Below are 23,531 nucleotides of genomic sequence, written 5' to 3' on the forward strand. Positions count from 1 at the left end.
AGTCAGATGCTTAACTGACTGAGCCATCCAGGCATCCCTTTAATTATAGTTTTTAATATTTGCTGTATTTCATTGCTTTGGTTTTCTTCTTTGAAGACTCCTTATGTGTATTTAGGATCTTTGCTTAACTTTATTGTCACTTTCATTCTAATAATTTTCACCTTCATTTCTGGTTTTTTTTGTTTTTTTTTTTTAAGATTTGATTTTTAAGCGATCTCTACACCCGATGTGGGGATCGAAATTTCAACCTCAAGATCAAGAGTCACATGCTCTACCAACTGAGCCAGCCACATACCCCTCACCTTCATTTCTTTTTGATTTAAAAATTTATTTGCACATTCTTTGTCTCTTAAGCATTATCTATTGTGTATTGAATCTCATGATTGTTCTTGGTTAGGTTTCCTTTCTGAAATAATTTATTTCTTTTACTTCAAATTGTTTCCTGATTTCTAAGTTTTTCTAATTCTGATATAAAATGTTATTTCACATTATCTTGGATATAATTTTTATGTTTTATAGGTGTGGCTTTTTGGTAGCAAGCTTTTAGTGTCAACATTCTTCTGCTCCTTATTTTCCCATTTCTTACGACATGGGATTTGACCCCAATCCTTTTCTGTTGTTCATTTTATAATAGGCTTTCCTGAACTTTTTGGAGCAAGAGGTTGGTCAGGATAGTTTGTCTCCTTTACCGCCCTATCTATACCCCTTCCTCTGTTGATTTTTATGAAATGATAAGATGTATTTGGCTTCCTGTGTTCTGAGATCTGTTTCATTAACCCACTTATATCTGGACCCTCCTTTTCTTTGCTTCATTGTGCCTGTGTTGCTCACTTGGTATTCTGCTCCCAGAAATTCTTTTCAGTTTAGGGCTTTGCCCAAGAAGGGGGATTTCAGTCCTTAGTTTTTTAATCTAGAGCCTTACTTTTCCTACTTTATAGTATTGGTATATACAAAAGATCTTTTCCATTTGTAGCTATTCTCAAATTGCCTTTCTAGACTCTAGTGATTTGTGATTTGGGGTTTTTCTGGCTTCAAGTCCTTCATTTACCCTATTATATTACTTCTATCCTTCTGTTTCCTTCTACATATATGCTGATACCATGTGAGTCCTATAGTTGGCGATGTAACCAGATCCTGCTTGTATTTGAGAATTCAAGGGGATACCCTGTCACCCAATTTTGTAGATTTTGTCCTTGGGATTTTGGTTTGGCTGTCCTGGTAACATTTTTCCCTTTTTTGTGTGAGGTGGGAGATGGCAGGTGATTAAAAACTTCATTGAGAAGTTTTATTCAAGAGAAGGACAACACAAGTACACTAGCTATTGTGGTGAACCAGGTGAGATGATAGTGGCTTAGTCTAGGATAATGGCAGTGGAGCTAGAAGGTTTGAATCCTATTTTGGTGACTTGTTGGATAACAAAGAGTGAGAGACTGCGTAGACATGGATGATCTCCCAAGATAGGGGTTCTTACAACTGTTTGGATGATGGTACTTTTTCCTAATATTGGGAATATTCATGGAAGAGTACTTTTTTAGGGGGAAGGTATTTTTTTGAGAGGTGAGGAGTAAAGGGACAAGAGGGACCAGCTGTTACGATATTTGTAAGCATCCTGGATGTGAGGCCTTGCCACAATCTATCCTCTACCCCCAAACACACATACAGACATATTTAATTTCTTCAGGGAGCTCTTTCCTGATTCTCTAATATGTCTCCTTCTGATATAGAACTTTATTTACTTTCCTATCTTAACATTTAACACATTTGTATTACTGCTTATTAATCCTATGTTTTTTACTAGACCAACTGTTCACAAACTTTTTCTTAAAAGGACAGGCAGATGGCAAATATTGAAGGTTTTGGGAGGCAAGAGACAAAAAAAAAAAGATATTATGGGGCACCTGGGTGGCTCAGTTGGTCAAGCATCTGACTTTGGCTCAGGTCATGATCTCAGGGTCCGTGGGCTCGAGCCCCATGTTGGGGTCTGTGCTGACAGCTCAGAGCCTGGAGTCTGCTTTGGATTCTGTGTCTCCCTCTCTCTGCCCCTGCTCATACTCTGTCTCTCGCTCTCTCTCAAAAGTAAATAAACATTACAAAAAATTTAAAAAAAAAATAAGGATATTATGTGGATACTTAGTATCATTTATCATATAACCACTTAAAAGTATAAAACCATTCCTGTCGGGCCCTACAAAAAAACAGACAGCAGTCAGATTTGGGCCATAGGCTGTAGTTTGCTGGCCACTGTACTAGGCTGTAAATTCTATGCTTGTCCTAGTTGCAGGCATATTGCCTGGTGCGTTTTAGATGAATTCAGTAAATTTTTGTTGAGTGAGTGAATGTTACTCTTACAGATTGGAGCTCAGGCAAGAGGGTTGAGCTAAAGGTAGATATTTTGAGAGTGGTCATCAAACAGAAATTGAAGACATGAGAGCAGATGCCATCAACTTCAGAAGAATGAAAGAAAGAGGCCCAAAGTGGAGCCTCTTCTGTAATTCAGAGAACGGAACAAGTCATGACTAACTCAATGGTACTTTCATTGTGTACATAGTAGTCAGTACCTGTGGCTAACTGACCTAAGCCATTTGGCTATTTTACATACATATGGTTCTTTTGGATGAGTAGGAGGCCTTTAGCTATTAGAGATAGGTGAGATAATATATGTATTTTCCTTAGAAATTTTACTACCAGTGTGTTACGTTATAATAAAACAAGCTTTAGAATTCTGCCACTAACACAAACACGTATTAGCAAGCAGTTACCACCTTGCAGTAAAACTTCATCTGTAAGCATACACCATAAAGAACTGATTAGGATTGGGTGACAAAATCCTCCTAGAAGGTGTGGGATATAGGATCAAAGGGATTCAAAAACCTCTCTGAAGACAGACTGCAGGGCTTTCCACATTCTTAAACTGCAAACAAGTAAGAATCAAGGCACCTGCACAACATTCCTAACCAGTCTGTATATCTTGAACAATTCCATTTTGGCAATAAAAAGCTATTTCCAATATCTCTTTTATACTAATTAACAAACCACTCCCTAAATTCAGATGTTGGTATTCGAAGCACTTATTAACTGGGAGCTAACTTCTGATATGGGTGCTTTAAATGCTAGCTAACCCACTGTGAAGTGTGGATTCTTAATTTAGGGAACTTCAGAAGTTGACTCACTACTCCTATGGATCCTGAAGTATTTTGATGTGAATTACAATATAGCATTAACTTGATCATATTTTTTAAGGGATATGTTGCCTGGATCTTTTTTTGTTGTATTCCTATCATAACAGTTCATAAACAAGTGTAGTTGTTATTGCAATTAAAATATTTTTTTCTAATAAAATAAGATAAAAACAGAGAGGCAAACCATAGACATTCTTAATTATAGACAACAAACCAAGGGTTGCTGGAGAGGAGGTAGGTAGGGGGAAGTAGGCTAATTGGGTGATGGGCATTAAGGCGGGCACTTGTGATAAGCACTAGGTGTTATATGTAAGTGATGAATCACTAAATTCTACTCCTGAAACCAATTAAAAAAAAAAAAAGATATTTTTTTCTTCTCTGTTCCAGTAACAGTTGAATTAGATATTCATGTAGGCAAATAAATTTTAACAGCAGTATAGTTCTAATCTTCAGTGAATCAAGACAATTTAGAGTTATCAAATTAATATTAGTATTTGAAGATTGCTCAACATTTATTACCATTCTTTATGATAAATATATGAAGCAGTCTGTGTATTAAGCAGTCTCTGTATTAATACTATTAAAGTCAAAACACAGAAACATAGTATAGAATTAGATTCAAGGCTGTCTTTCTACTGTTGAACCCTAATAGTGATAATAATTTTGTCAGTGCATCATTTCATTACATTAAATGAATGCTACTAATTTGAATTTTGTTTGGCAGTTTTGTTTACATTTAATATATATCTATATTTAAGCATAAGTTTAGATTAATATTTCAGTATATTTAGCAAATTTTATAATTTGATTTTCATGGGGTTTCTCCCCAAAGGAGAATTTATCACTGCAATTTAAGAAAACTTGACAGCGATACCATACAAAAGAATTATCAAATAAAATAGTAGCATACTGAGTCTAGCAATATATTATAATAATATACCATGACCATGTAACCTTTATGTAGCCTTTATTCCAAAACTGTAAGGATTTTACATACTTACATATGTAATAAAATAATTCATTATATCAGCATATCAAGGGAGAGAGGGGATATCTAATCATTTCAGTCATTCCTGATAAGACATGGCTGATGGAGCCTCTCAGTAACCTTCGAAGGATACTTCTTTGGGGGCACCTGGGTGGCTCAATCTGTTCCGATTCTTGATTTCATCTCAGGTCATGACCTCATGGTTCTGAGATTGAGCCCCATGTCAACATGGAGCCTGCTTGGGATTCTCTCTCCCTTTTTCTCTGCCCTTCTCCTGTCTGTGTGCTCTCTCCCTCAAAACAAATAAACATTTAAAAAAAAAAAGGATACTTGTTTGCCTTTTGATACAAAATATCTATCCCAAATTTGTTTTCCTTTTCATGTGGTTTTAAGGCCATGACAATGAGTTCTTTACTTTTTTAAAACATGAATCATTTGAGATAGATTTAATTGGTTGTAAACAACAAAAACCAACTCTGGCTGATTTAAGGAAAAACAATTTTTTGGAAACATATGGGTAGTTCATAGAATGAGTAGCAACACCTGAGAACTGGGAATAGAACCTACTCTTTTTTTTTCCTTTCCACTTTGCTCAGGGTTCAGAGTTATGAGGGAGAGAGTTCTGCTGGCATGGTTTTGGTCTCATGCCCTATTCAAAACGAGGACAGAGTGAGATACTTTAATAGGCAGTTCCATCAGGGCAGTCTACAGCAGAGGATATATAATTCCACAGAGAAACCTGGGTGCAGTTAGGAAAGGGGAATGGATTCTAGGCAGCCAAGCCCCACCTCATGTTCCCCCCAAAATTAACCAACAGATATCCAGTAAAATAGACAGGAGTTTTGGCTTTTTAACCTCCTATATTTCATTCAAAGTCTAAAACTGACCAATCCTTAACCCTTCAAGAGCAATTACTTCTAAAAATTTTTTTAAATATTAAATGCCTAAGACCTTAACGTATCTACTAGCAGTGTCAATATTTAGGTACTTAAATATTCTTTATTTTTCTTTTTAGACAATGCGAAGACACCGAAATGAAGTGACAGTTGAACTGCGAAAGGTAAGAAAGTAAAGTAACAGAAACAGAAAGTAAATAGGAGATTTTTCTGATTTTTAAAATTCTGTATGACTTGAATAATGAAAATACTGTGCAAATTAGTGATCAACCCTAAACCACACAGCATATACATCATTAAATAGTTTATAATGGTATATTTTGAAAGCTTTCATTTATTGAGGTGCTATGTACTGTGTGAAGTACTTTAATGCCAGCATTGAAATTGTCACATCTGATGAAATTAGATACTCTTGTGGGTTTTTCCTTAATATCCTCTTTTTTTTAGGCTATGTGCCAGACAGGATTCCTCCACCTTCTTCGTGTAAAAGTTATACATACTTGTTCAAGATTCTTTAGAAAACTAAAAGTAGAATAACCTTATATCTTACCAATTAAATGCAACTGCTGTTAAACTTTATTGTATTTTCATCTATTTTTTTGGAGGACTTTAGAGTTACCTTTATGATACTGTGTTTTCATGCAAGCACATTTTATTTGAAGCAATTATTTCAGTTGCCAATCAAGAAAATACACATAATTGGGCACCTAGGTAGGTTAGTTGGTTAAGCATCCAACTCTTGGTTTTGGCTCAGGTTCATGAGTATGAGCCCCGCATTGGACACTGTGCTGACAATGAGGAGCCTGCTTGGGATTCTCTGTCTGTGTCTCTGTCTCTGTCTCTGTCTCTCTCTCTCTCTCTCTCTCTCTCTCTCTGCCCCTCCCCCACTTGTGCCGTCTCTGTCTCGAAATAAATAAATAAAATAAAAACTTTAAAAAAAATACACATAACTAGTTCTCTATATTATGTGTACATTTAAAAAAATATATTTTTGAACTTATATTCAAATCTTTGTGTTTGTTTTAGGTTAGATCCTTTTCTTCACTCCTGAAATTCCTAAATTAAAATTATCATCTTAAAATTTTTCAGTTTTAAAGAGAAGGAAAGTCTTGATTCTGAGAGTAACACTCTCCCAGTCACTAAAACTAAATAGACCTGTGCATTTATGTACTTAATATGTATTTATTTAATACCCATTTGGGGTCATGAATTTTTACCCAGCATCAATGGTTTATGCTCATAAATAGTATATAGTTACTGAAATTCATTCTCCTGCAACCCCTCCCCCCAATCTTTATTACAATTGAAAAATGCTTGCTAAATCCAGTGTTATTTCAACTCCTTAACCTCTTCAAAGATACTTACCAATTAACAACAGTGATTTGGCAATTATATTTTCAAGTTTTTTCACATCCTTGGTTCATCCTTGAGAAGTCAACTAGCTAAATAAAGAGTGAGGTAGGCTCCTTGCCAGTCTGAACACTTTGTACCTAGCTTCTTTTTTTTCTTTTTTTCTTTTCTTTTCTTTTAAACTTTTTATTAGCATATAACATACATAGAAAAAAGTCAGGGGCGCCCGGGTGGCTCAGTTGGTTGAGCGTCCGACTTCGGCTCAGGTCATGATCTCACAGTTCGTGAGTTTGAGCCCCACATCGGGCTCTGTGCTGACAGCTCACAGCCTGGAGACTGCTTTAGATTCTGTGTCTCCCTCTCTCTCTGCCCCATCCCCACTCATACTCTGTCTCTCTCTGTCTTAAAAATAAATAAAACATTAAAAAAAATTTTTTTAAATAAAAAAAGTCAACACATCTTAAGCTTGATCAGTTTTCACAAAGTGAACTGTTATACAGTTATCTGTATAATAAGCTTCTGGATCAAGAAAGAACATTACTTGTATTCCAAGGCTCCTTCCAAGTTACTCCTTTTCCCCAAGGGTAACCATTATCCTTATATTTAATATTATAGATTATTTTGCATAGTTTGAACTTTATGTAAATAGAACAGTAAGTGTCCTTTTGTGTCTGGTTTTTCATTCATCATGTGAAGATCATTCTTCTTAATAGAGACAGTAGGAATGGTAGGAATAAAACATCTGTTAACATTATACCAGCTATCCCCAGATGTGGGCCTTTACTTTCCCTTAAATTTTCATGCTTGGAATACAACTCAAAACTTTTATATTGGTCCTGGTATTATTCAGAATCCTCCTCTTGTTTTAAGCTTTTTAGCCCTTCAAATATGCTTATTAATTTAAGCTATTCACTTGTCTTAATATTTGGTTGTTTGTTCCTTCTTCTATAGTTGTACTGTCTTCTGTATTTAATTTATAGAATTAAAATTTCTTGCTTGTCACAGTACATCTTTTTTAATATCCACTTTGTTTGCCTTAGAGTCCTCTTATTCTTTTTATTCCTAAAAAAGAATTATTCCTTTCCGGTTACTAGAATTAGTTCCTAGAAATTCTTATAGAAGGACCAAAAGTGAAATTAATTAAGGAAATCTCAAGAAATTTCCTTACTTCACATTTCAGAATTCCCTGAGTAAGCCCCAGAATGTGAACAGTTCCTGAAACAAAGCCTAAACTTCAAACAAAGCTTAATTGATTTTGATACCATTCTGTAGAGGTATGAGAGCCCTTCAAGAGAAGATTCCTTTATTCTTTATGGTCAGAGTGTCTGTCTACTTCTAGCCTTGCTATCTCTATAGCTCCATTAAGGAGAAAATCACAGCGTTGTCGTTAATGACATTGAGATTCTTGTTAATACAAGAAAACTAGTTTCCAGAGTTTCATAGATGAGCTCTGTTTTTATTAGATTGTAATCATCTTAAGTGAAGGTAATAACCACACTCCCCCACTGCTAGTACTCCCAAATCTCTCTCCCAGCCCATCCCTAAATGCTTAGTCAAATTCTGGACCAATAGTTCATACTCATTAAATGCTAATTTTCAAGAATGAAATTGATTATGATATCTTAAAATTTTCTGTGCATTTAAATAATTTATTGAATTTTCAAGAAAAAATACTATAGCTACAGAGCAGTGCTACTCAAAAGTCCTAATCTGTGACAAGTTAGGGAGCTTATGTCAAAATACTAAACAAGGGACTGACTGCTTCCTTTTCCAAAAAAATCCTTCTGCGTAAATAAATAATGTAAATAAACAATGTGTATAGTTTGACAATCGATTTCTGGTAAAATCTCCATATTTTGGGGCAGACCTGTAACATAGAGTTTGAGAAAATCTTAGCCAGTCCAAGGACTGTACTTTGTTTTTTGTTTTTTTTTTTATGTTTATTTATTCTTGAGACAGAGACAGAGCGTGAACAGGGGAGGGGCAGAGAGAGAGGGAGACACAGAATCTGAAACAGGCTCCAGGCTCTGAGCTGCCAGCACAGAGCCCGATGCAGGGCTCGAACCCACGAACTGTGAGATCATGACCTGAGCTGAAGTTGGATGCTTAACTGACTGAGCCACCCAGGCGCCCCTAAGGACTATACTTTGAATAACATTGATACTGCTCTGTCAGATTAAAGATGAATTCTAGTTATTAATATGTAGTGTTTTACTGGCCTCAAATTTTTTTCTCTGAACTTTTTTGCCTTTACCTCCTTGATATTTTACTTTCCTATTTAATTAGGTACTTATGCATCAACACTTACACAGAGGTCTGTACTTCTGTTTTAGATCATGTTGTAAACAGAGTCACATAGGAATTAAATAACTTGCCTAAAATCACACAGCTGATAAATGGGAAAGCTCTTAACCATTATGCTATAATGCCTCTCAATATAAATGTTTGTTCAGTGAATAATGCCTCATGAGTTGAAAATCCATCCAAAGCCTATCACTGGCATTTTTAACTTTGGCAAATTATATTAAACTTTATATAATCTTCTCTTGGTGACTTATCAGTTAGATATCCCATAGGATTTTATTGTCATTAGATCTGGGGGTGGGGCACATTAAGTTCTTAACATAATGAAAACCACCACCAAAATGCCATACTTTCACTAATCAGATACAGTACAATTGTTTTGTTTGACCTTTTAGTAAAATATCTTTTTAAAAAAAATCCTAAGTTCCCTATATTAACAAGATAATAAAGAAAATTTATATTATCATATCAGTTGATACAGAAAAAGCATTTGACAAAATCCAACACTCATTCTTGATAAAACTCTTGATACATTGCAGATAGAACTTGCTCAACTTTTTTTTAATTTTATTTTTTATTTTTAATTTTTTTTAATTTTTTTTTTCAACGTTTATTTATTTTTGGGACAGAGAGAGACAGAGCATGAACGGGGGAGGGGCAGAGAGAGAGGGAGACACAGAATCGGAAACAGGCTCCAGGCTCCAAGCCATCAGCCCAGAGCCCGACGCGGGGCTCGAACTCACAGACCGCGAGATCGTGACCTGGCTGAAGTCGGATGCTTAACCGACTGCGCCACCCAGGCGCCCCTATTTTTTATTTTTAAAAGAGAGCACAAGCTGGGGAAGGGCAGAGAGAGAGGGAGACACAGAATCTGAAGCAGGCTCCAGGCTTCAGGCTGTCGGCAAAGAGCCCAACGCAGAGTTCGAACTCGTGAACCATGAGATCATGACCTGAGCCAAAGTTGGATGCTTAACCGACTGAGCCACCCAGGTGCCCCTAGAACTTGATCAACTTGATAAAGAACATCTGCAAAAAAACCTACAGCTAACATCATACTTAATGGTGAAAAGACTGAATAGTTTCCCCCTAAGATCTGAGAACAAGGCAGGATGCCTATTCTTACTGCTCTTATTTAATATAGAATCTGCAAAAAAGCTCCTAGAATTAATAATTGAGTTCAGCAAAGTCACAGAAACAAGATTAACATGTAAAAGTCTATCACTTATATATGCTAACAATGAACATGCAGAAACCAAAATTAAAAGCACAATACCATTTATAGCCACTCTGAAGAAAATAAAATACTTTGTTATACATTAACAAAACATGTATAGGATATGTATGGTGAATATTATAAAATGCTGATGGAAGAAATCAAGTAAGACTTAAGTAAATGGAGAGATGTATACTGTGGTCATGAACTGGAAAATTCATCATAGTAAAGATGCCTATTCTCTGATCTATTGGTTTAATGGAGTTTTTATCAAAATCCCACCAAAGTCTTTTTGTAGACCAGACCAGCTTATTCGGAAATGTATATGGAAAGGCACAGACTCTACAAACCTAAAACAATCCTGACAAAGAATAACATAGAAGCAATTGCTCTACCCAATATTAAGGCTCTTGGACACATTTATCAATGGAACAGAAGATAAAACCCAGAAACAAATCCACACAAATACACTCAAGTTACTTTTAGCAGGTGCGAAACCAATTCAATGGAGGAAGAATATCGTTTTTAGCAAATGGTACTAGAACAGTTGGAAATTCATGAGCATAAATAAATAAATAACCTCAACCTAATTGTCACACCTATACAAAAACACAAAATGGATCCTAGATTTAAATGTAAAACATAAAACTATAAATGGAGGGAAATTTTCAGGATCCAGAGCCAGGCGAAGAGTTTTTATAGTTGACCACTAAAGCATAATCCATAAAAAGAAAGTTGGAGCTTAACAAATTAAAAAATTTTATTCTGTGAAAACCCATGTGAAGAAGATGAAAATAAAAACTAGAGGCAAGAAGAAAACCACACATCCAATACAGGACTAGTATCTAGCATATATAATGAACTCTTAAATGTTAATATTAAAAAAAATCAAAAAACAAAAAAGAGTCTAATTAGAAAATGGGCAAAGATGGAAGAGATATTTCAGTGAAGGATATATACAGATGGTACTTATGATTAAAACCAACTAAGCAAGCATCTATCAGAATGGCTAAAATAAACAATAATGACAACATGAAAAGCTAGTGAAGATGCAGATAAATTGGTTAAATCATATGTTGCTGATGAGAATGTGGAATGGTATAATCACTCTGGAAAACATGTAGCTGCTATATAACCACCAGTTATACTCCTACTCATTTATTCCAGAGATATGAAAACTGGTATTCATACAAAACCTGTACATGAATGTTTGTAACAGCTTTATTTTGGAATAGCCATAACCTGGGACCAACCCAGATGTCTTTAAAGGGTAATTGGTTAAACTTTAGCATGTCTTTGCCATGAAATGCCATTCCGCAATTAAAAGGAACAAGCTGTTAATAGATGCAACAACTTATACAAATATTTAGGGAATTATGCTGGGCAAAAGAAAGCCCATCACAAAAAGGTTATATACTGTGTGATTCCGTGTATATAACATTTTTGAAGTGACAAAATTTTTGGAATGAAGGGTAGATTAGTGGTTGCCAAGGGTTAGATACAGGGAGAGGGAGGTTGTTTGCTTATAAAAAGGCAACAGGAGGGCATCTTCTGTTTTTGGAACTGTTCAGTATTTTGACTAAAATCATGGATATATGAACCTGTGTAGGTGATAAAACTGCATAGATTTAATACACTTTAAACATTCATACAGTGAATACAGGTAAGACAGGAAACCTGAATAAGATCAAGGGATTATATCAGTGTCAATGTCTTGATTGTGATATTATACTATAGTTCTGCAAAATGTTAATTAAGAGAACCTGAGCTAGAGATTTCTGCATTGTTTCGTGTAACTGCATTCAAATTTACAATTATCTCAATCAAAACTTAATGAAATGCTGTTACTGGTTTTAATGCTGAATTAGTTTTTTTCTTTTTTCTTTTAAATCCAGTTAGTTAACATATAGTGAACTTTCAGGTGTATGTACACCTTTCTGTTGTAAAACTGTACAACTTTCAGGTGTACAATATAGTGGTTCAACACTTCCATACAACTGAATGCTCATCACAAGTGCAGTCCTTAATCCCCATCACCTATTTAACCCCTCCACCTCTCCACCTCTCCACCTCCCCTCTGGTACCCATCAGTTTGTTCTCTATAATTAAGAGTCTGTTTCTTGGTTTGTCTCTCTGTCTCCTTTTTTTCTTCTTGCTCATTTGTTTTATAAATGAAACCATATGAGGGAAATCATATGGTATTTGTCTTTCTCTGAATTATTTCGCTTAGCATAATACTCTCTGGCTCCATCCATGTCATTGTAAATGGGAAGACTTCATTCTTTTTAGGCCTGAATAATATATACATATACTGTATCTTCTTTATGCATTCATCAATCAGTGGACATTTGGGCTGTTTCCATATCTTGGCTATTGTAAAGAACGCTGTGATAAACATTGAGTTCCACATATCCCTTTGAATTAGTGTTTTTATATTCTTTAGGTAAATACCCACTAGCATGATTGCTGGATTATAGGGTAGATCTATTTTTAGTTTCTTGAGGAAACTCCATACTGTTTTCCAGAGTGGCTGTACCAGTTATCATTCCCATTGACAGTGCACAAGGGTTCCTTTTTCTCCACCTCCTTACTAACACTTGTTCTTTTTGTGTTTTTGATTTTAGCCATTCCAACAGGGTGAGGTGATATGTCATTGAAGTTTTGATTTGCATTTCCCTGATGATAAATGATGACAAGCACCTTTTCGTGTGTCTGTTGACCATAGTTATGTCTTTGGAGAAATGTCTGTTTATGTCTTCTGCCCATTTAAAAAAAAATTTTTTTTCTTAATGTTTATTTATTTTTGACAGAGAGGAGAGAGAGACAGAGCATGAGTGGGGGGAGGGGCAGAGAGAAGGAGACCCAGAATTCGAAGTAGGCTCCAGGCTCTGAGCTGTCAGCACAGAGCCCGACACGGGGCCTGAACTCACAGAGTGCGAGATCATGACCTGAGCCGAAGTTGGACGCTCAACCTACTGAGCCACCCAGGCACCCCTGCCCATTTTTTAATTGGGTTATTTATCTTGGGGGTATTGAGTTTTGTAAATTCTTTGTATATTTTGAATATGTCATTTACAAATATCTTCTCCCATTCTGTATGTAGGTTGCCTTTTAGTCTTGATTGTTTTCTTCACTATGTAGAAGCTTTTATTTTGATGTAGGCCCAATAGGTTTATTTTTGCTTTTGTTTCCCTTGCCTCAGGAGACATATCTAGAAAAAAGCTTTTATAGCTGATGTCAAAGAGGTTATTGCCTGTGTTCTCTTCTGGGATTCTTATGGTTTCAGTTCTCATATTTAGGTCTTTAACCCATTTTGAATTTATTTTTGTGTTTGGTGAAGAAAGTGATCCAGTTTCTTTTGCATGTTACTGTCCAAGTTTCCCAGCACCATTTGTTGAAGAGACTGTCCTTTTCCCATTGGATATTCTTTCCTGCCTTGTCAAAGATTAATTGACCATATAGTTGTGGGTTTATTACTGGGTTTTCTATTCTCTTCTGTTGACCTATATGTCTATTTTTGTGCCAGTACCATAATGTCTTGATGACTACAGCATTGTAATACAACTTGAAGTCTGGAATTGTGATGCCTCCAGCTTTGCTTTTCTTTTTCAAGATTACTTTGACTATTTGGGGTCTTTTGTGGTTCCATACAAATTTTAGAATTGTTTGTTCTAGTTGTGTGAAAAATTCTATTGGTATTTTGTTGGGTTTTTTTATGTTTATTTATTTTTGAGAGAAACAGAGCACTAGCAGGTGAGGGGGAGAGAGAGAGAGAGAGGGAGAGAGAGAGAGAGAGAGAGAGGGAGAGAGAGAGAAAGAAAAAGAATCCAAAGCAGGCTCCATCCAGGCTCTGAACTGTCAGCATGGAGCCTGACGCGGGGCTCGAACTCACAAACTCTGAGATCGTGACCTGAGCCGAAGTCGGACACTCAACCGACTGAGCCACTCAGGTGCCCCGCCTTCAGTTTCTTTCTTCAGTGTTTTTACAGTTTTCAGAGTACCAGTGTTTCACTTCTTTGGTTAGGTGTATTCCTCGGTATCTTGTTATTTTGGGTGCAGCTATAACTGAGAGTTTTTTCTTAATTTCTCTTTCTGCTGCTTCATTGTTCGTATATAGAAATGCAACAGATTTCTGTATGTTGATTATGTATCCTGCCACTTTACTGAGTCATTTGCCAGTTTTCACAGTTTTTTGGTAGAATCTTTCAGATTTTCCATACAGAGTATCATTCATCTGCAAAGAGTGAGAGTTTTACTTCTTCCTCACCAGTTTGGATGCCTTGTATTTCTTTTTGTTGTCTGATTGCTGTGCCTAGGACTTGCAGCACTATGTTGAATGAAAGTGGGTAAAGTGGACACATCCCTGTCTTGTTCCTGACCTTAGAGGAAAAGCTCTCAGTTTTTTCCTATTAAGGATAATGTTGGCTGTAGGTTTTTCATAAATGGACTTTATTATGTTCCCTCTAAACCTACTTTGTTGAGGTTTTTTTGTCATGAATGGATGTTGTACTTTCGTCAAATGCTTTTCCAATGTCTGTTGAAATGGTCATATGTAAAACTTTGCTTAATAAATGAGAATCCAAAAGAAAGCAGCAGTTGTTTGATGAGATTAGCTAAGTGATCCTTCAGGAAAAATAATTTCTGTTACGTTGTCAGATTTTTACCTGATTGCTGAACCAGTAGTGTTTTGGTTTAAAAGAAATTAATCAGAGTATAATACACTGAGCAGAGTGGCCAAAATGTAAATATAATATATAAAACTTGTGGGTGACTATCCTTATGTCTGCACAGCAGTAGTATCATTTCATAAATGTTAATATTGAAGAGAAGGCCTTATCTTGTGAGCCTTTTTTCCTACTTCTTTAGAAGCCTTTAGATAAAAAATAAATAAATAAAGCAAGTAGTAAAATATATCTAAGAAACAGCTCTGTAACCAGCCACAACCTGGGTTCAAATCTTATCTGATATTTCCTAGGTATATAATTTAATTTATCCAGGTTCTCTGTATCTTCATTTACTGCTCTGTGAAATAAAAGTAATTTTATTTTTAATTTTACAGGAACTAAAGCTAGATAAGAATTTAACACAATGAATGTATTGCTGGATAAAAACAAATTTAATTCTGTTGCATTCAAAGTGGGGCTGATAGATATTTTTTTCATAACGTGTTTAAGAAGTGATTGCTGGGGATGTCTCAGTCAGTTAAGCGTCTGACTTCGCTTCAGGTCATGATCCAGCAGTTAGTTTGAGTTTGAATCCTGCATTGGGCTCTGTACTGACAGTGTGGAGCTTGCTTGGGATTCTCTCTCTCTCTCTCTCTCTCTCTCTCTCTCTCTCTCTCAATAAACTTTAAAAAAAAAAGTGATTGCTTATTCCACAGATTTAGGTATAGAATTTAGATATAGAATGTACTTTTTCAAGATGAAGAGAGAAATTTGGGAATGAAAAAGAACTTTATATAGACATCAATGTATAGAATTTGTTAACTCAGAAAATACTAGGTGAGTCTTAAGAAATTGCCCATAAGTAACCTTTTTAACATACAAAGTGGCCATTCCCTGTACTTCAACCCTAATAGTCAGAAAACAGAAAGTCTAAATAGGTTAAGTATATAGTTGGGTAATAGATTAATAATAGGTTTTTAAAGGAACTTTAAAAATGGATCATGTGTTTGTGTGTGTGAGAGAGAGAGAGAGATTGAACATAAAGTAGGTGTTGAAACTAGGGTCGTTCCCATATCTTTTGAGCTCCCCTCCCACTTGATGAAAGAGATGCCTTTTATGGATGCTGAATTTATTGTAGTACAATGTCTTAGAGGGTAAAAAATCTCTAGATTGTCAAGTAAAGGGACAGTTTAAGTTACTGGTTTGATGAAGCTCCCTTTAATGCTTAATTAAATCACCAGAAACCTGCCCAGGGATTATGTTTTCTTGGTTTATACATAGTTTTTATTAAGAGTAATGTATGATTTTCATGCCCTAGGATATTTTGGCTTACTTAGGATGCTTTCAGTTCAAATGTGGGATTCATTACTTTATTTTTGATAAAAGAAACAATTTACTAAGTAACTACAATAACTTTAAAAACAAATTAACTTGCACTTGCCTTTGAAAACCTTTGTGGCTGGTGTGAGGGAGACAGGAGGGTTTGTGTAGATGACTTTCATTATCGAGTAACAGAATCACCACTATCTATTGGCTCAATGGAATATTTTTCTTTTCATGCAACTATAACAAGAAACCTATCCAATGACACTTGCTTTTGCCTCCTTTTCAGGATTTTGTAGAAATGTGACATCACATGGTTATTAGACAGGTTCTTTGCTCACACTGCTTTATATAGCCTTATTCAGGTGGTGGTTTTCTACAAAATTTTGCACTGTTTCCCACATTTTACACATCTCTAATCTCATTTGAAGTGAGAGTTTCCTCTGCCTTTTTCTCCTCCTCCCCTGCAGACAAGGTGCAGATGCAGACTTCTTATAAAATCTTGCAGTTTCGGCCATTCGCATACTTCGTACTTCTCAAGGATTTCATTCTTAACTTCACTGTAATCATCTCCTTCTTACTGCCGTTCTTTTCAACCTTTTTATGCATGGGGGCTATTATATATGTTCTCACGGATGTTGACTACAGTATTAATAAACTCTTGTCGTATACTGTACTTAATGTAACTGGCAATAAGCAGCAGAGAGAAGGGTCTATATCTGCAGGCAGGCTGACCTAGAATGAAGCAAAGAATTCCTAAGCTTACTCTTGGGTGGAAAAGCAAAGGACTGTCCAGTGGTACTTTGAAGTGACAAAAAATACCCTAGTGCCAGTTGTGGGCACCTTCCAATGTTCCGAAAAGTCACTGATTTCTGCCAAGCAGCGTGGCCTGAGACCAAGCATCCGAGCATGGGAGATGATCTCCCCACAATCCCACACTGAGAGAGTGAGAAGAGCCATTGGCTCAGTTGTGACCACATGACATTTGGCATCACGCCCTACTCATTTACCAAATTAAAATGTATTAGAAATGTTTGCTTATCTTGTGGAACACTCGCAGAACAAGTTAGTCACAACTCAATGTTGTGCTATATGTCCAAATACATATAAAGCAAAAATTGACAAAATTACAAGGCAGAATTTCTTAAAGACATAATCATTGTGGTAGATTTTCTTGTCAGTAATAAACACACCAATTAATAGGGGAAAGAAAAGTTAAATAACTTAATTTGCAAGTGTTTTCTAAAAAACATGTATAAAACCCCTTGAAAAATGGCTCTGTGATAGTATAAAGCTATAATTTCCAAAGTGCACTGAGGCAACATGGGGCTCCAGAGGGACATTTGGGAAATTGTGAGATTTTAAGGGAAACATCGCAACATTTAACATCTTTTAGATATCACAGAACTATTAGGGATTGATTGAGGTAGTTTATGATTTAAACATTAGATCTCACTGCATTTGTTTAATCACATATTTTGTTTAAGAGTGAAATAAAATTTTTTCCTTTCAATTTATATGCCTCCCTGCCCCCCCCCCACAATCTCCAACCCCACAACCCCTCAATCCCCTGCCAATGACTATTAAGTTGTTTGCACCTAACTATTTGAAAAGGATATTTAGGTGCACCTGGGTGGCTCAGTCCATTACGTGTTACGTGCTGAACTCTTAGTTTCAGCTCAGGTTATGATCTCAGGGTTTGTGAGTTTAAGCCCTATGTTGGGCTCTGCACAGACAGCTACAGAGCCTGCTTGGGATTCTCTGTCTCCCTTTCTCTCATACCCTCCCCTGCTGTCTCTCTATCTCAAAAATAATAAACATTAAAAAAAAATTTAGGTATTTCCTTTGGCCTACCCTGTGGACTAAGAAACTTCAAGAAAATCTGGTATATCAGATAAATATCAGTTAATTTCAGAATGTTGTGCAGACTATATTCTCTGATCAGCATACAGTTAAACTAGAAATCTGGGAATAAGATAGTTACAAAAACCTCATAGTGTGAAAAGAAAGAAATGAAGGAAGGGAGGGAGGGAGGAAGGAGGAAAGGAAGGAAGGACTTCTAACCTTGACCATCACAGAAATCCTAGTGGCTATTATGATTACCTAGAAATGAGCGATAGGAAAAATAATTACGTCAGAGCCTGTTGAATACAGTTAAAAAGATACTTCTCAAGAGAAATTTATAGTAAGTGGAGATATAGAACAAATAATAATAGGAATTTAAAAGGCATATTAATGTATATGTGGCATAGGTTTTAAAATATTAATACATCACTTAGTTTTTGCTGTGTAATAAACCAATCCAAAACCAAGTAGCTTCAAACAATAGCCATTTTATTCAACTAATAATTTTGTGGGTTGGCAGAGTGGTTCTTCTAGTCTGGGCCAATTCAGCTGATATTTGCTGGGTTCCCTCATTCACTGATGATGGGTTAGCTGGTGATTAGATGATCTAAAGATGGTCTCACACAACTTTCTGGCTATTGGCTGAGACCTTGGTTGCCTTCTACATAGCCTCATCCTGTAGCAGGCTAGCACAGTGTTCACATGGTGGTTTTAGAATTGTAAGAGCAGCAAGAGAGGACATCCTCAGATGTGTAAGCAGTTTTCAAGTACGGTTGAGTAATGTCTCATTGCCAAAGCAAGTCACACAGCCATACCTGGAATCAGTGCGGGGGCAGGATCAGACTATCCAGAGGCATTGGAAGGGGGGATTACAGCCATTTTGCCGACAGTGTGCCACAATTTGGTGATGAGTAATTTTTTGCCAATAGATTTGAAAACTTAGCTGAAATGACCAACTTCCTACTGGAAAAAAAAAATTACCCAGCTAACTCAAGAAGAAATGAAAACCTGAATAGTTCTAAAAATAAAGAAATTATTTCAGTAGCTAAAAATGTTTAACCTCTTCTAACCTCCTGAAAAAGAAAAGGTAATCTTGCAGACAGAACTCCAGCAAACATTCAAAGAACAGGTAATTTCTTATTAAATGATTTTAGAGAAGGTAAGGAGGGAACACTGCCCAACTTGTTCTGTGAAGCTAGCAAACCCATGACGTTGAGAATGTGACCAAGACAGCATAAGAAAAGGTGCTTATAAGCCAGTTTCACTTATGAACATAGGTTTAAAAATGTGAAATAAAATATTAGTAAATTAAATCCAGTAAAGAATAACTCTTTAAACTTTCAAGAGGGGCTCCTGAGTGGCTCAGTCGCTAAGTATCTGACTTCAGCTCAGGTCTTGATCTCACCATCCATGAGTTCGAGCCCCACGTCTAGCTCTGTGCTGACAGCTCAGAACCTGGAACCTGCTTCAGGTTCTGTGTGTGTGTCTCTCTCTGCCCCTCCTCTGCCTGCACTCTGTCTCTCTCCTCTCTCAAAAATAAACATTAAAAACATTTTTTTAATTAAAATTTCAAGAACAGTTTATCCCAGGTCTTGCAAACTTGTAAATTTTACATTGCAAGGTTCTAAGTTTAACATTAGAAAGTCAATTAATTTACCCCATTACAGATGAAAGGGGAAAATTGTATGTCAATATCAATAGATGCAAAAGAAGCACAGTTTAATAAAATGAAGCACCTATTTGTGGCTGAAAAGGTAAAAGAAAAAAAATCTTAGCAAATTAGGTATAGAAATGAGCTTCCTTATCCCCCCCCCCAAAAAAAAAAGACTGCAAACATCATATGTCATGATAAAATGCTATCCCTGCTTTAGGCATTGTTGTTTATAAGAGGCTTTAGCTGTATTTATGCTTTGTATTGCTTTTATGCCTGAAATACCTGTTGGAGTTGGAGAAATGGAGAGAGTACGATTCCTGAAAGGCCTTTGGAGGCTTCATTATTCAGACTGGAAAATAATTAGAAGAAAACAATAAAAATAGAATGGGATGAACTTAGGGAAACTTTTAAATAAATTCCAAGAGATGTTAAAATTGCCATATAAAAGATTTTAAAATTAACCATGTTACAAATCACGAAGTACAATGCATAGATGCTTTTAAGTTTTGAAACAATGTCAAACTTAAATTGTGAAATTCAAATTTGCAGTAGTACCAAAAACACTGTGCACTCTTCACTCAACACCCAGCTTCCTTGTTTATTAGCTTTTTTCTATATTTGCCTTATTCTCTCTCTCTCTTTCTCTCTCTGATTTACACACACATACACACACTTTTTCTTAAACGAGTTAAGTTGCAGGCATAATGCCCCATTACCCTTAATATGTCAGTTCATATTTCATAAAAACATATACTTTCCTATGTAACCACATTGCATTTGTCAAATTAACACAGATAAATACTTACTGATTCATAGATCTAATTCATATTTTGCTAATTCCTAATAATGTCCTTATGAATCTAAGATCCAGTCCAGGATTAGACGTTGCACTTGTCACGTTTCCTCAATCTCATCCAATCTGGTAGTTCTTGAGTTTTTATCTTTCATGACACGTTTTTCAAGAGTACACACTAGTTTTTGTAGAATGGCAGGTTTAGGTTTGTCTCATTTTCCTCCAGTGGTGGTGGTGGTTGTGGTGGGGATTTTGGTCAGGAATACCATACAAGTGGTGTTTTCTCAGTGCATCAGACCAGAAGGCACACAATGTGGATTTGTTTTTTACTCATGCTAACCCTCGCCACTTGGTTAAGATGCTGTCTGCCAAGTTTTTCCACTATAAATTAATAAGTATTTTGTGGAGAGCCACTTGAGACTATAAAATATCAGTGCATGGATTTTAATATTTGTGAAATGTATTAATTTAAAAATGATGTAGAATTGATTGAGTAGTTGCTAAAGAAGTATGCTGTGATATAAATAAAAGTTGGTAGGTAATCTAATATTAGCATATGTATAAGCCTCAGTTTGTTTAAGATGCTTGCTTTTACATTGGACAAAAGTAGATGTACAGATAATCCAGAAAACTTCAGATATACATATATTTCCAGTTTTACCTTTCTATTTGATCTGAATTTTAACATCAATATTAATACCTCTTCAGTAACTTTCTGTTATAATCAAACACTTCTGTAAATATTGTATTGAAGACTAGGTGGTACAGCCTTTGAAATTATAAATTGAAAAAGATTTTAGAAGTCATTCAGACTTTAATTTATTTAGACTTAATTATATAAACAAACTTAAAAGAAGATTGATTTATCCGGAGTGATATGTGAAATGGCGTATGTTGCTGCCATTACAAACTATTGAAATCCCATAAAATGTAGAAATATATTTGCTAGAAGAGAATTTTTGTTTGTAAAAGCCAGATAGCAAGAATTTAAATATAAGATGTTGGCAAGTAGGTGGCATTTATGCTAATGAATTCCCTTTCCCCACATTCCCAACAAGCATACAGACCTTAACATTTGAGCATTAAACTCTTTCCCATCTAGGCAACTTCTTGCTTTAGTAAGTAGATGAAAGCTAGCATGCTAGTTGGAATGTATTTGCTAGACTGTTACAGTAATACTGCATTCCCAAATGTGAATCTTTACTAAAGATGGGGAGGCATGATATTGGTCAAAACTATTATGTTTAGTGTGTGTGTGTGTGTGTGTGTGTGTGTGTGTGTGAAAGCTGTACTGTTACCAGTTAATTTCATTACCAAGTCCAGAATGTGGCCCGTCAATGGTTTGTAGTATACACATTTAATTCATGTTATCCTTATCCAGAACAAAAGAGATGAACACTTACTGAAAAAAAGAAATGTTCCCCAAGAAGAAAGCTTAGAAGATTCAGATGTTGATGCTGATTTTAAAGCAGTAAGTTACTTTGGTGTTATAAAGTGTTTTTACAATAATTTTATAATCAGAGAACTTCATTTTGAATTTAAGATCAATTTTATGATGATAATTAATGTATATTAACTCATAACTTTAGTAAATAGATTATTTAATAAATGTGATTTTGCTAATAAACTCTTCCCTGAACTGTCTTTTTTTTCTTTTAAGCAAAATGTAACACTAGAAGCTATATTGCAGGTATGTTATTAGTTTAATATTTGCATTTTGAAGTATTTGGAAATTGACATTTTTTAAATTTCTAAAATTCACATTTGATGTTACAGAATGCCACAAGTGATAACCCAGTGGTCCAGTTAAGTGCTGTCCAGGCTGCAAGGTAAATACTAATTTGTCTAGAGGAAGTATTATTATAGGTGTCTTAGTAATACATTGCTAGAAGTAATACATTGCTGTGTCTGTTCATAGTTTGAAAATTATAGCAATTAATTTCTTATATTTCTTTTTCTAGAAAGCTATTATCCAGTGACAGAAACCCACCAATTGATGACCTAATAAAATCTGGGATTTTACCAATTCTAGTCAAATGTCTAGAAAGGGACGATAAGTAAGTATGGATTTGAGTCCCTGTTCACTTTTTTTCACTTACCAGAAAATTTAGGATTATTATTTAACAAATGGCTTCATTTAGGTGTTGCATTTATTACGTTTTTCATTTGTTATATATTTTTATGTAATTTTCTAATTCTGTGATCATATTCACTAGAGCTAGAGTGCTTCTTTTTTTACTATTTGAAGTGTGTGTATATTTTCTAGGAAAATATTAGCTTCTGTTTATTGCCTCTTCTAACTTACCTCAAATATTTTATTTATAGTCTTTATTTATTTTGTTTTTGTTTTTAGTAATATTTTAAAACAACCCAAATAGTGTTTGAGTCACTCTTTGCTTATGAGTCTATATATAGATTAACCTCATGACTGAGTCAACATGAATGGTTTCCAGAACCGAGTGGCTCTTACCCTGGGAATATTCCAGCTAATCCACTGATCTTCTGTGAAGTCTTTAACAGAACTCCAACCATGATTAATTGTCTAATGTCATGCTTTTTATTTGCAGTAGATTAAAAATCAGGTTATACTTTTCCAGAATAGAAAGGAAAAAACACTACTTTGTACCTTTTAAGGTACAGCCCCATTTCTGTTAGTGTTCAGAGATATCTTGGTGTGTTGTATCTTACACCTCATCAGTTTGAATTAAGTGCGAAGAATGTGCGTTTTAACTTCACAAAGTATTTTAAAACAAATGCTAGTTTTGCATTTGAGAGTATTTAGACTAAAATTTGGTGTGTTTTGCTAAATGTTGTCTTAAGGAATTTTCAGTTGACTAGATAAATGTAGCCACTAAGGATTTTTATTCAAAAATACTTCTTTTTCCTTTCATTATATGCTGCAACCGTTCCTCCAAAAATGCTTAACACTCACTTTATACATACATATTTTCTGTAACAAGATTTATTTAAGTAAAAGTAAGTTTTATATCAGCTATTTAAAAAACAATCTGTTCTACCTCTACTTTTAGGGACACCCTTTTTCCCTTTGATCTTCTCTTTCTTCATCTTTTTTTTTTTTAACTTTATGTTCCAGCCTTTGGCATAGCCTCATTTTGTGGATGTGTTTGTGAATAGCATATATACAAAAAATTATGCTAAAATATATACAGACCTCTGTAACTACTACCTGAAGCAAAAGCAGAAAATTGTCAGTAGTTTGGATCTGATTCTATGGATTGGTCATAGGAAATAGTGTTGTCATATAAAAGCCCATAGACTTGGAACCAAATAGGCATTGATTTAAATCCAGGGTTTGCTACTG

General features: G+C 35.3%; 1 protein-coding gene across 1 annotated transcript in view; it reads left to right on the forward strand.

The window, feature by feature from the left end:
• The window catches only part of KPNA3 (karyopherin subunit alpha 3), a 100,299-nt gene that overhangs the window by 45,976 nt on the left and 30,792 nt on the right, over window positions 1-23,531 (forward strand). The window contains exons 2-6 of the mRNA XM_043578359.1: window positions 5,183-5,227; window positions 21,591-21,680; window positions 21,870-21,899; window positions 21,986-22,038; window positions 22,171-22,266. Of these exons, the coding sequence (XP_043434294.1) occupies window positions 5,183-5,227; window positions 21,591-21,680; window positions 21,870-21,899; window positions 21,986-22,038; window positions 22,171-22,266 (314 nt within the window). The remainder of the gene's footprint in view (window positions 1-5,182; window positions 5,228-21,590; window positions 21,681-21,869; window positions 21,900-21,985; window positions 22,039-22,170; window positions 22,267-23,531) is intronic.

Source organism: Prionailurus bengalensis, chromosome A1, assembly GCF_016509475.1.
Source record: "Prionailurus bengalensis isolate Pbe53 chromosome A1, Fcat_Pben_1.1_paternal_pri, whole genome shotgun sequence".
In the NCBI taxonomy this organism is placed as follows: domain Eukaryota; kingdom Metazoa; phylum Chordata; class Mammalia; order Carnivora; family Felidae; genus Prionailurus; species Prionailurus bengalensis.